General features: G+C 30.7%; 1 protein-coding gene across 20 annotated transcripts in view; it reads right to left on the bottom strand.

Moving 5' to 3' along the window:
- Positions 1 to 13,409, bottom strand: part of Pcdh15 (protocadherin related 15) — a 1,622,160-nt gene that overhangs the window by 506,026 nt on the left and 1,102,725 nt on the right. For all 20 annotated transcript variants that reach the window (XR_015440346.1, XR_015440347.1, XM_087184836.1 and 17 more), the window contains one exon: positions 10,231 to 10,386. Coding sequence is in view for 18 of the 20 variants with exons in the window: in XM_087184836.1 (XP_087040962.1) it covers positions 10,231 to 10,386 (156 nt within the window). In the remaining 2 variants the exon portion in view is untranslated. The remainder of the gene's footprint in view (positions 1 to 10,230; positions 10,387 to 13,409) is intronic.

The following is a 13,409-nucleotide window of genomic DNA, read 5'->3' as shown; positions in this document are numbered from 1 at the left end:
ATGAATATGTCAGATATATGCAACAGCTTTTGGGGAAGAAGTTTTATACAAAAGATTATGTTTCTAAGAAATAAACATCTACTTCATCATTTTTTGTAAACACTACAAACAGACCTCCACAGTACTTGAGTCAATTTTTCTCATCCACCAATAATGTGTGAAGGTGTGAGGACTGCATATTTTCACTAAAACATGGGATTCTGTTTCCTTTGAATTAACAACTTAATTTAATTTAAAAGTCAATGGATATCACTAAAATTCCTTTCTCATAAGAATTTATCAGTATGTAGGAACAGAAGGCACCCCCGAGGAGGGCAAAAGACTCAGGTCCATTTATAGGGTAACAGAAGCAGCTTCTGTGGCTATGCAAACAGTTTTTCAAGCAATTTTGTGGATTTTCTTCTGAAGCTAACAGATTGTGGTTTAACACCTAACTGTGCAGGCAGCACTGTCCCTCCTAGTGCATGCTGCTATGCCTACCCAAACCTACTATTAGCCCACAAGGCTCAAACCCCTACCAACAAGCCTGATTTCCAAACAAGTATCAACCCTCAAGGCAGTGGAAACCAGGGCCCCTGCCTGATAAAACAGTACTCCAGGGAGGAGTACCACTTCTTGTTATATCTGCAATAAAGTCACTTTCGCTTTCTACTGGTCTTCCACTCCTCTTCCTCTTTCTGTGTTGGAGAGATGAGCTTAGATAGGTTGGGTATGGGAACTCTATACCCCAGACCCCTGGACGCAATGAGTGAGTTACTTTAAAATATCATTTTCTGTCTATTTCTAACTCACTGAAAAATCTCTTAAAAATGTTGAGAATATTTGCTAAACATATTTTAAACTATAATAATTTGCCTTTAAGAGCCATTGCATTAATCCTGTTACAGTAAAATTATTTGCAAATAATGATTTTTTATGTCATTTGCTAAGTGGATGGGTAGTTCGTACTTTCATTGTTTTTATTAATCGTAAGCCGAACGGTGTAATGGCTATCTTTACTTACGTTCTCACCAGCAGCGTATGATTTTCACTCTCCGTGTGCTTAACAACATGATATTTGTGTGTGTGTGGGGGGGCTGTGTCTGTGTCTGAGTGTTTCTTATTAGAGCCACTCTATCTGGGCTAAGAAGATATCTGTATGTGATTTTCATTTGTATTTTCCTGATGATTAGTGGGATTGAACATCTATTCATACACTTAAATGGTTTCTTTCATACATTTCTATACTTGCTTAGCAGAAAAGTATATTTAGATTATTTGTCCAACTTTTAATAAGGTTGTTGGTGTTATTATTTTGTTGTTGCACTTTTTGCATTCCTTGTATATTCTGCAAATTAATGTCTTGTTTGAAATATGTTCTTCCATTCTGTAGGTTGTTGGCTTACTGTATTATTTTTTGTACCTATGCTAATGGCTTGAAGTACTTTCTCCATGTTTTTTTGTAGCAATTTCATAGTTTCAGGTGCTATATTTATGTAACTGATCTTTTTTGAGTTATTTGTATATGTCATGAATATGGTTTCATTCTTCTATGTATGGATAGCCAGTTTTCCTAGCATTATCTATTCAAGAGACTTTCCTTTCTTCGATGTATGTTTTATTACCTTCACCAAAGACAAGTTGGTTGTAGTTGGGTATATTTACTTGTAGGCTCCCTATTCTATTCCATTGATCTACTTTTTTGTTACTAGATCTCTTAGTAGTTTTAAGTGTTATGTTGTCTTCATTATTCTCAATATTTCTTTGGGTATTTTGCTCTTCCATATTAGTTTTAGGATTATTTTTCTATTAATCTGAAAAATGCTCTTTATATTTTGATGGAGATTGCATTGAATTTGTGAAATGCTTTGTGTAGTATGGATTTTTAAAAAATATCATTTCTTTCCATCAGTGAAGATGGGTCATCTTACCATTGTTTTTCACTTTTTATTAATGTTTGTAATTCTTATTGTAACAATCATTCACTTCCTTCTTTTAACATATTCTGACATATCTTATTACTTTTGTAGCTATTTTGCATGAGATTGCTTTATTTACCATCAAGTTTATAGTTATGAAAATGGTATAGAGTTTTGCATGTTCTTTTTTTTTTTAAATCTACTGAAATTTAGAATAGTTCTAATGGTTTTTTGTAACTTTACATTTTTCTCTATATAAAATCATGTCACCTGCAAATAGAAATAGTTTTTCTTCTGTTTTACTTGGGGCTCCTTATTTCTCTCAGAACTACCTTATTGCTCGTGGGAGACCACTCCATTGATTACGCCCAAAGCAGGCTGTAACAGTTCAGGCTATAAAGAGTTAATCTCGCAAATGGCTTGTTTATAGAAGTGAGTTTGGCTGAAGCCTATATGCAGAGGTCACAGTGACTCTTACCCAAATTCCAATCCCAGAGTTAAAACCTTCTTTACTAAAAGATAAGATTAATTATTACCTACAGCCTATATTTCATCTGTTCTGTTCCTAACTCAAGAATTAGCCTCTTTCTTTACAAGCCTTGCCTGTGTCAGCAATGTATCCATAGCAACTCTGCGTAGTTGCTCTGCGTAGTCCCTTTACCTCAATCTAACTATGATGTCACCAGTAAATATCAACTGCTCTGGCTGTTCAGGGCCTTTGCTTGTTCAGCATTGCTTGCATGAGCATTGGTCACTCTGCCTTCCTGTACCTGTCTCTTTAACTCTGTCTCTATGTCTTTCATCTCAAAATGCACCTTAACACTGAGCAGGAGATTGCAACCCACTGGAGGGGGCTTTGGTAATTGCTGTGGCTAAGAATTCTAATACCATGCTGAATAATTGTGATTAAAAATGAACATCCTTGTCTTGTGTTTGTTCTTCGAGATAATAATTTCAGATCTTTCCCATTGAGTATGATATTGGCTGTATCTTGTCATATGATGCACATCTTGTGGTGATATGTGTTTCTTCTATAACTCAATTGTAGGCATTTGTCATAAAAAGATATTGAATTTTATTGTGTCTTTTTTCCATCTACTGAGATAATCATATATTTTACCTTCATTCTGTTGTAACATGTTTATCAGTTTGCATATGTTGGGCTAGCCTTCAATTTCTGTCATAAAAACCACTTAATAATAATAGATAATATTTTAAATGTGGTTTGAATTCAGCTTGCTATCATTTTGTTATCAGTTTTTGCATCTAATTTCATCAAGGCTATTGTCTATAGTTTTCTTTTTCTTTCCTTTTTTACTTTTCATTCATTCATTCATTCATTTTCTTTTTTTTTTTAAGATGGTCTTGTTGGGTGTTTCCCTCAGATTTAGTTTGGATGGGCTCCCTTCTTTTCAGTGTTTTGAAGGACTTTGAGAGTAACTGGTGTTGTCTTTTAATTGTTTAGTAAAATTTAACAGGTAAGTCATCCCCTGCTAGAATTTTCTCTATTGAATAGCTTTTATTTTTAATTCAATTATTTATAATTACTTACTTTTTGGTCTCTTCTTGTTTTCTATGTCTTCATGGTTCAATTTTGTTAGGTATGTCCAAAAATTTACCCATTTCTTCTAGATTTTCCAATTTCTTAGACTTCAATTGTCCAAAATAACCCCTAATAATCTTTTGTATCTCTGAGGTATCAGTTAAAATAACTCAGTTTTCATCTCTGACTTTATTGATCTTGCTCTTCTCTCTCATTTTTTCTTAATCCAGATAATAGTTTGTCAGTTTTGTTTATCATCTAAAAAATCTACTCTGTTGATCTGTTCTGTGTATGTATGAGGTGGGCTGGAAACATATAATGAATGTTTGCATTTAGAAATATTATACAGTAAATGGTATATTGCAATTAGTCCCACTCAAAATAATTCCCCTTGCTCAAAACACACCCAGTCATTCTTGTCACTTTCTAAGCAGTTCTGGCAAACTCTTTTACATTAAACAAAGACCCTCCAGAACTGCTTCAGAAAGTGCAAAGAATAATGAGATAAACATAAGAGAGAGGGAGTATTTTGAGGAGGAATAATAGCAATGTTTCTTTTATTGTAATAATTTTTTAAATTTAAAATTATCACTATACTTTCCAATCACACTTCATATGTATGCATGGATTTGTTTCTTTGGGGGAGGACTTTTATGCTACCTACCAGAAATATAGTATTTTAATTTGTGTTAATGAACATGGATTTTCTTGTTTTTCATTTAATTCTACCAATTGGTACTTGATTATGAGATTGTGCTAGTAGGTACAAATAACTTAATAATTGCTATAACTTTTTGAAAATTAGAATCTTTGTCATTCTGAAAAGTTTCTTTTATTTTCTAACAATACTTTTTAGCTCACATTCTATTTTCTCTATTAACAGTATAACTACAACTTTTGTATGGCTACTATTTACATGGTACATCTTCTTTCATCCTTTTGTATTCAAGCATTCTTCATGTCTGTGTCAGTCACTTACATTTACCTTTAAAATATCACATGATATTTTCAATACTCTTTCAATTTGAATATTTTGCCTATTTACTTTTAAAGTAATCTTCAAAATATGTTGCCTAAAATCTACTCTCTTATTAAATGTGTATATTTTGTCCTGCTCTTCTCTATTTTTTATTTCTTTGTCTTATATGTTGCTTTCCAGTAAATACAGTCTTTAAAAACATTTATAAGATTTCTATTGGCTATCATTATACTGTTCTTGTATTTTAGTTATATATCTACACAAACACATGTGAAATAGATTAATGAAAATAAAGTATCGTTAAGGTTTTATGACAACAATATTCACTTAGTTTTACTCCCATATATTCACATTTTACCTTTCATTATTTTTTGAATTAGCTCTTTACTACCCTCAAATACGTGTATTTATTTATCTAATGGTTTGTTTTCATTTTATTTGTTTTATTTGTTCATTTTTTCATGTACAATTTCTAATTTGATTAGGTATGGTGATTTTCAGAAGAATCACTGGCCCAAATTATTTAGCATACCTCCTCCAAGGAAGTAGTTATATGTTTTATTTTGTTCTTGATATTTTGGGAAACTGAAAACAATGGTGATTGTATGATTCTATCAACTCCCAGCCCTGAACTAACCACATGGGGTCACTTCTGTAAATAGAGTGTTAGGAATCCCAAGGCAATATTATAGAAACATACTGAGGTAAGAATTTAACATGCTTTAAGGGGTATAATGCAATTCTTTGCCCTTACATGTGTAATATTTCAATTATACATATTTAAATATTTTAAGTGAGAAGAGAAATTTTTTTAGTTTAATTTTAAACTGATTGTCTATAGGTGTCACAATTTATTCATCTTATGTTTTTTATAAAAAACAGAATGGTTATAAGTTATATGACAATACTTTGTGAGTCAATTGCTTCTTGTGAATAGAGTGCATAAAATTTATTTTCATCTACACTCTTTTAATGGAATTGTTATCACCAAAGTGACTTTCAGGTTTTCATACTAGAATATGGTATTTTTTAAAATGTCAGGTTGGTTAGACAGGGATATCTGCTTTTTAATATCATGCCCACAATTCCAAGCTATTTCACTGTGAACAAGTTATCTAAGTTCTGAAAATTGTATTTTTAATAAGATGTAGAAAACAATACCAGCCATTTTGAATTATTATTTTCAAGATCAAACTATCATAGTTATGGGGCTAACCCAACCTAGATGTTCGGTAAATGTAAAATATCTATTATTCTAGAGACATTTATAGCTAAATGGATGTATACTGAGGACATACTCTTAAGTGAAATAAATAGAACACACATGTGTAAATACCGAATAGTTTCTCTAGTGTAAGAAACTGAAAGTGTAAATAAGGATTTAAATCATTAAAATGAATAATTGATAATTTGAAATAGGAAGAAAAGGTTCAAAGAGGTAGAGGAAATGGGAGGAGAAGGGGAAAGAAAAAAGGGAAAAGAAAAATTATGAGAAAAGGAAAAAAATTGAAACAAAGTCTTTGTAAATAGGGAAGGATGGAGGGGGTGAAGGGAGCACAAGGAATGGGGGAAAAAATAAGAACCAATATACATCATGTATGGGTACAAGCACCCAATAATAAATGTAAATGTATTGTATACCTAAAATGTACCAACAAAAGAGTTTAAGCAAAAAAAAAGTCTGTTATTACCATACTATTATACACATTTTTCCCTCAACGGCTATAGTAAAATGGATAAAAATGTAAGAGTTCAACATGAATATCCTAGAAGGGAAGGAGTCTTCTAGAAAACCCTGATTTTTAGTCTCTAGAGGTAAGAAACAAAAGTAGTTACATTCATCTGCTATCTTCATGACTCTGGGTGCTAAAATCTTAGAAACAATTTTTTTGTCATCATAATGGAGCCCAAATTTGAACTTGAAGTATGATAAAGTGAAAGTTGAAAGTTATTTCTCAAGTGATGTTAAAAAAATCATTTCTACCTTCCAAGCTGGTGCACATTGACTTCCAATAAGTAATTATAAAGCTCAAGGAGAAAGCTCTCCTTTCTAGCCTTCTTAAACTCTCTCAATTTTAATAACAGAGAAGTTTCATTTCCTCTGTTAAACCTGTACTGAATTCTTGGAATTGCAAAATGAATATAATGATCAGATAATTGAAACAGCTGATGCCATCTTCAAATTGTGATCTACAGATGTTTGGTAGGTGTATTGGGTGGAGGACAAAATTCCACTCCAGTTCTTCCTGGATGGATTTGTTCCAAAGCCTAGAGTTTCCCAGTTCCAACAACCATTTACTTGAAGGAATAGAGTTAAGACTGGAAAGAAAAGGAGCTGTGACATTTTCAGATCCTTACAGTTTGGTAATAGAGTAATTCATTGTATCAAATATTTTAGAGTGAGTATTAAAAGAAATAATGTTAAACTTGTCATTTGAACTACTTAGTATTGTTAAATTCAATATAAAATTTGACTAGCATACAAATATCTTCAAGTCTCTTCTCTCTTTAAACTCTAACTTGAGCCCTTCATGTCTCCTAACTCTGCTCTTCTTGTTCTTCCCTTTTCAGTAAAGTGTCTTGAAAGGTAGCTTATAATTGCTATCCCTGTCATCTCAATTTCAGTATACTTCTTAATTTAATGTAGTCTGGTTTTCACCTTTGTGTATTTACTACACTAGTGCTTGGATTTTATTTGTTTACTTGTTTGCTTTTTATCATGTATAAAGAAAATTTGGAAGTGGGGCGTATGTCTTCTTAGTGGCCTCATATTCTGGAAACATGTATTTTACAAAAATGGCTTAAGAATGATGAGCTTTGTACTATGAAAATTGTTTTTCAAACAAGCCAGTTCAATTACTTAATGATACAAAAGTGTAAAATTAATTGAGAACCTCCAATTACCCAAAGAGATAAAAGTACTTGCAATGTCATGTCTTGTTCACAAATAAGTAATTATAAACCTTGTTATAATCCTTATTTGACATTTAGATAAAAGAATTAATGTTTTGATGAATTCTGGACACACTAATGGAAGAATATGTTTACAAAGACTGTAGAGGCTAGAATTCAATGTGTTATAAATAAGCTTATTGTACTTATAATATGATTCAATATCACAAATATAAACCATGATATTAATTTCTAAAATCAACTACATTAAAGTGGCTATTGTAGCCAACTAGGATACTTAGTAATAGTTAGTGAAAGGATAATTGAAACAAAGATTTGAATTATTCTTAATTTTTTGGATCAATTCACAATTTAAAAGTCAATTTCTGCTACTATTTCAAGTCAAATTTTTATTTTTTAGTGAAGAAAAAGTAACTAATTAGGACTTTTTAATTTTGGAAGATTTAATTGATACATGTATGACAATGAATTTATACCTAACTTTATTGCAATTTCAATGAAATGTGAAACATTCTGACACCAAAAATCTACTAAGCCCTGGTTTTTCATTTAGATCTTTCTAATTTAAAATGTATTATTTGTATATCTTGTATCAAGGGGGAAAATAGTATGGAAATACATTGCAGTCTTGCACAAAGCACAACCATTTTCATTGATTTTATTTCAGTAGGCAACACTGCAGACTACTGTGTACAATTATATCTATATATTACACATAAAGATTGAATATAAATACATGATAATTAATCTTAGAATTAAGGCTACAAGAGAACAACTCTAAAGAAGGATGAGAATTACAGCCGACTTCTACTGTTTTGCTTGTGATGTTGTTTTCAGGATTAAATACACTTCTGATTTTTAAAAAATAACAAATATAAGACAATATGGGAAAATCAAAAGGGGAAAATATAACCATCAAATGAATACATGCTATATAACCAAGACTTAGATGTTATGACTATGGTGGAAATGAGATAGAATCACCTCAGTTGGCTATTGGGAAATTCACTGAGCTTAGTGAATCAGTTCAGCCACACATGTACAGCACTATAAAGGAAACTGAACCTCTCAAAATAATGTTTAAGAAAAAATGTTTAACTTTCAATAAACTGTAATACTCCAGTAGACAATTTTCCATACACTATAGGAACTTAGGTTTGGGAAAAATTGAAGATTAATAAATATAAAGAGTTATGGAAAGATAATTTCTAGAAAACAGGTCATGAGCTAAACTTCAAAAGATAAATGACCCTAGGAGACTTGCAAGGTAGGGAAGATCTCCATAAACAGTGTGAGCAGAGCCCCCTAAGAGGAAAACATTTGTGAGACATTTGAACAGAGTGAGGCATTATCAGAAAGAATTTGAAATTAAGCATGCATCAATAAATGGTCAGATTAAGGAGGTGTTTGCCAAAGGAGGTGGCTTTTTCTTTCCTCTTATAATATGAGAAGTTACTCAATTTCTGAAGAGTAGAGTAATATTTAAAATACTATTGGTAAAAATTATTTTTAACAAAGCACTGGAAAGATTGAAGAGGGGAGTGAAAATAGTTAAATCACACAAGATGTTTCAAATCAAATTAAACATCGTATCTGCAAGAAATATGGGATACAAACAAGAATGCAGAAGCAATTTAACGTGGTTTAAGGAAAGGTTTTCCAGTTAGATCTGTTGCTTAATTCACCAACATTTTACACTCAAATGAAGTTGACATTGAACCAAACAAAGCAAAATCTAATTCAAAAGTTACAGCTCAGATGCTAAAACTATTTTTATGTATTTAAAACCAATCATACAACTCTAATTAGTATCTGTCACTACAACAGAAAACTGTTGTGTTTTAAAGGTCTTAAGTACCCACAGATTTTCTTGGTCATGCTACTAAAAAAAGAATTTATAGTTTTACCTTTTTTAGTAATATAATCTAGGAATTCCCAGAGTATGTGAACACTTATTTCTCCAAATTTATATAAATAGAAGAATGTTGAGGTAAATAAAGTTAATTAAGTAAACAGTTATTAAGTAAATAAAGTTTACTTGATAAATTAAGTAAAATACATTTTACTTAATTTCAAAGAGAATGTAGAGATTACAGGCCTAATGCTGTATTTAATAACCAAACTACACTGATTTTCTCATATAAATTAGGCATACATTATAAGATTTTTTAAAAATCTTGAAGCAAAAATTAAGTGTCAAAATATAGACTGTTACATTAATAAATTTATTTTTGTGTGTATCAGTATGTAAAATAAATGACTAGTAAGTACTCTATAAATATTTTCAAACAATGAACTAAGTAAAAATAAATAGAAGAATCACTGTTTTACAAAAGGAAGAAAGACAGGATTTTGGCTCAAAAGGAAAACAAAACAAATCAAAAACAAAGAACAACAAAACAGTTTGCAATAAAATAAGATTGCTTTCAAGAGTTTCTTTCTAATATGACCAGCATTTCTTGAAAAGATTCAGTTGTGTTTTATAAACATTTTATATATTCCAGAAATAGATTTTTTAATGAACAAATCAACTTTAAATTAATAAACTTCTCAGATTTTTTCCAATATTTGATTAGTGTGATTACCTCAGAGATACAAAGACATTGCCTTAAAATGATAATAAATAACTTCTGCTTTGCTGCAGTAATAACGCCCATACACAATCAAAAATAAAAATTACTTGGTGAGCTGAAGTTTTCCTATTGCAAACTGAATTCCTGTAATCATATCAGAAATCACCCAGAACATATTTCATCTAAGTACTATTCCTTAAAATGTTTTCTTAATATTCCTAATGAGTTAAGCTCAGTATTACAAAGGAATCATTTACAATAATTTATAGTAGACAGTTACATATATCAGCAAAGGTGAATATAAAGGAGTAGATGGAAACTGACCTCATTCACAGTGGCATAGTAGCTTTCGTGTTTGAAAGTGGGTGAGTTGTCATTCCTGTCTCTCACCACGATTCTTACTTCATGGTAGATAACTGTGCCCACTTTTTTGTTGATGCACTGGACTTGCACAACAATGGAGTGTATGTTCATTGGTGGCTGTAATGTAGAAGTTAGATATTTTTTAAGCAGTACTTGAAATCAATCTTCCCATCACTGTCAATGTTGTTCATCAAAAAAACATTTATATTTATTCATTTTTGCATTATAATAATCTAGAAAAAATTAACTATGTGTGTACTTCTGTATAAATAAGAGAGGATAATTACAATTATTTCACATTCAATTTTGTATTCAAGTTGCAGTATTTTCATAAAGGATTACTAACAAGTCAAAAAACAAAACTAAAGAGATTTGATGTGATGGAACAATTTGTTTCATTCGTTTAAAACAATTTGTTTAACAATTTGTTAAAGAAACAATGATATGAATTTCTATCTTTATTAGAAGTAACAATTTACTAATTAATAAATTCCAGAAGAGAGTCTGTATAACATTATGTTCATTTTCAAATTTGTTAGCATGTTATATGATCATTACTGATACAAATTGACACATAGATAAAAGAAAATTCATTCTTAATCTAACCAAAATTTTTTACTCTATACATTTATTTAACTCATGTTTTTCTCTTTCCAAATTAATACTCATTAAACACCACATACTCATACACATAAATACACACACAGACATGTAAATATCAGGCTTGGAAATAGCGATTTACAGTAGCACTTTGGTATACATGACTATGAAGCTATGTTTTAACAGTACTCTTTTATAAGGCTATAGTTTAATTTGCATAACTAATAAATTATAATAAGATGTTTTCAGGCTATCAATTTTTGTCATTCAACACATGAAATATGAATGTATGTTCCTTTGCCTAGTTTATGATAAATTTTTGAAGAAAAAATAGTGTTGTTAAGGCAGCAGTTCTTTACACAAACCCTCAGACTAAGCTTGTAGAGCTGGTGTGCATATGTTTGACTGCAGTCAGAGTCCAAATAGTACTAAATGTATTTCTATGATTTTTTTAATCTCTTTCAGTCTTTTAAAATGTTCTATCTAAATATGTCACTTTACCAGAATAACCCATCTGGATCACACCATCTCAAATACTATGCCTCCAAATGCACACATGAAGCAAAACATCACATTTTATTCCATAAAAATATACAAATATTGTGTCAATAAAAATATTTTTAAAATGTTAATCTCAAAAAAGTGAAAGAAATAGATCTATAAAATGTGATCTAATAATTTTAATTATGCATTGTTATGAAATATTTGGATTAAACTAGTTTAAAAATATATTAATGATCACTAGTACCTAGGATAGATAAATTTGAAATGTTGGCAGCCATGTTGTAAATAAGAATAATGCAAATAATATTATATCTAAACTGAAGCAAAATATTGTTAGCCTCAGAAATTTTATGGTCAAGAAAGAAAAAGACTGAATTGATTTGTATCTGTATGAATAATTGCAACCAGAAAGAATAAATAGAAGTATCACTAACACATAGAGGAAGATCTCTAGTAAAATGCCACATAGCTCTGTGTTCTGATGTCTACCCTATTTCACTTTTCATCTGGATATAAATGAAGACATTAGAGTCATTTGTATGAAATCTATGACTGTCATAAAGGACAGAAGAATGTATAAGACATAATGATGAAAGACAAATTTCAAAGTCACCTCAATAATTCAAAGTAATATAATAAAATGGTAAATTTTATGATAATACATGTAAAGTTTCCAATTTTTAATGGAAAAACAATCACTCAAATGCAATAAATGGCTACAAATATTACTCTGAGCAGACAATGAAATTTTGATGAGTGAAAGCTGATTTGACATGCTTACAGTTTAAATTGGCTAATTTGATGCTAATGCAAAGTTCATATTCATTGTTAACATCAGACACAGAAAAGGTGGATCATAACGGGTACCATCTGAAGAGAGAGTAAAATTTGAACACTTGAAGAATGTATGATAAAATTTAGCATGTTCAAGCAAAAAGATTTATCAGCTATCTAAAATGTTTCATGGAAAAAAATCTATTAGCTCATTCACTATAGTCCCACAAAGAAGAAATAAGGACAATAAGTAAAATGTTTTACAGAATATGTTTCTATATAGTGCAAAGTGGCACAGAATAAAACAGACTAACCTATTAAGCAAGCCTTATAACTAAATATATGCAAGCCTGAGGGAAATAATAAAAATAAAATACCATTTAAAGAGAAGAGGCTCTTAGAAGTTTTCTGGAAAGAATTTGAATTAAATGTCCTCTATTTTTACTATTAATTTAAAAGTATTTGCACTAGTAGAACTTTTAAAGAGGTTTCTGTGTGTTTTAATTGCAAAGTAAAAACAATAAATGAGTGTACTATTAGCCCTTCTTACAGCTCTTAGAAAACAATCAGGTGAATTATATTCTTTTAAAGTAATTTATCTTCTAAATATTTCAAGAGAGACCTATAAATCCCTTCCATCTGAACTAATTCGACATTGAGTGGTAGCACTCTGACAGAAAGGTCACAGTCTTTTCAAGTAGAGGATCAAATGCAGTGTGCACTGAGCCTCACTTGGACCTGCTAAGTATCCATAAATTAGACATAATGAGGCCACCTGGAACTGTTGTCAATTTCAACTTTAGCTCCCTGTGCAACTCCTGAAATCATGGATAGCACTTAGTAGGCAATAAATTCCAACAACAATGGACTATGCTGAAGTCAAGAAGTCCCTGTGGCTTATATATAACACGGTGTAATTTTGCACTGGAATATATTCTCTTCTGCTGTTTAAGAAGGTCATAAATACATCAAGTACAGTTCTACTAGGTCGGTTAATGAGAGCTTAGAAATGTTTAGAAATGTTAGCAAAATTTTGGTTTATCTTTCATAACTGGTGACAAAAAAATCAGTTGTGGTAATTTTATATTTTGAAATTCTCCTTAATTACATAATTTATGAAACAAAGAAGAAAAAAGGTGTATAATTTGTACTGGAGTAATTGCTTAAAACAACTACCACTCACATATACCTTGAAATGCAAAGCACACTCCTATTTTTTTTTTTCTTTTTGGTACTGGGGCTCGAACTCAGATCCTTCAGCT

This window comes from Heterocephalus glaber, unplaced genomic scaffold (assembly GCF_053883595.1).
Source record: "Heterocephalus glaber isolate CG9 unplaced genomic scaffold, H.glaber_assembly_v1.0 deba00001497, whole genome shotgun sequence".
NCBI classification, from domain to species: domain Eukaryota; kingdom Metazoa; phylum Chordata; class Mammalia; order Rodentia; family Bathyergidae; genus Heterocephalus; species Heterocephalus glaber.
Note: the sequence above shows the minus strand (reverse complement) of the source record. Positions and strands in the feature narration are given on the sequence as shown.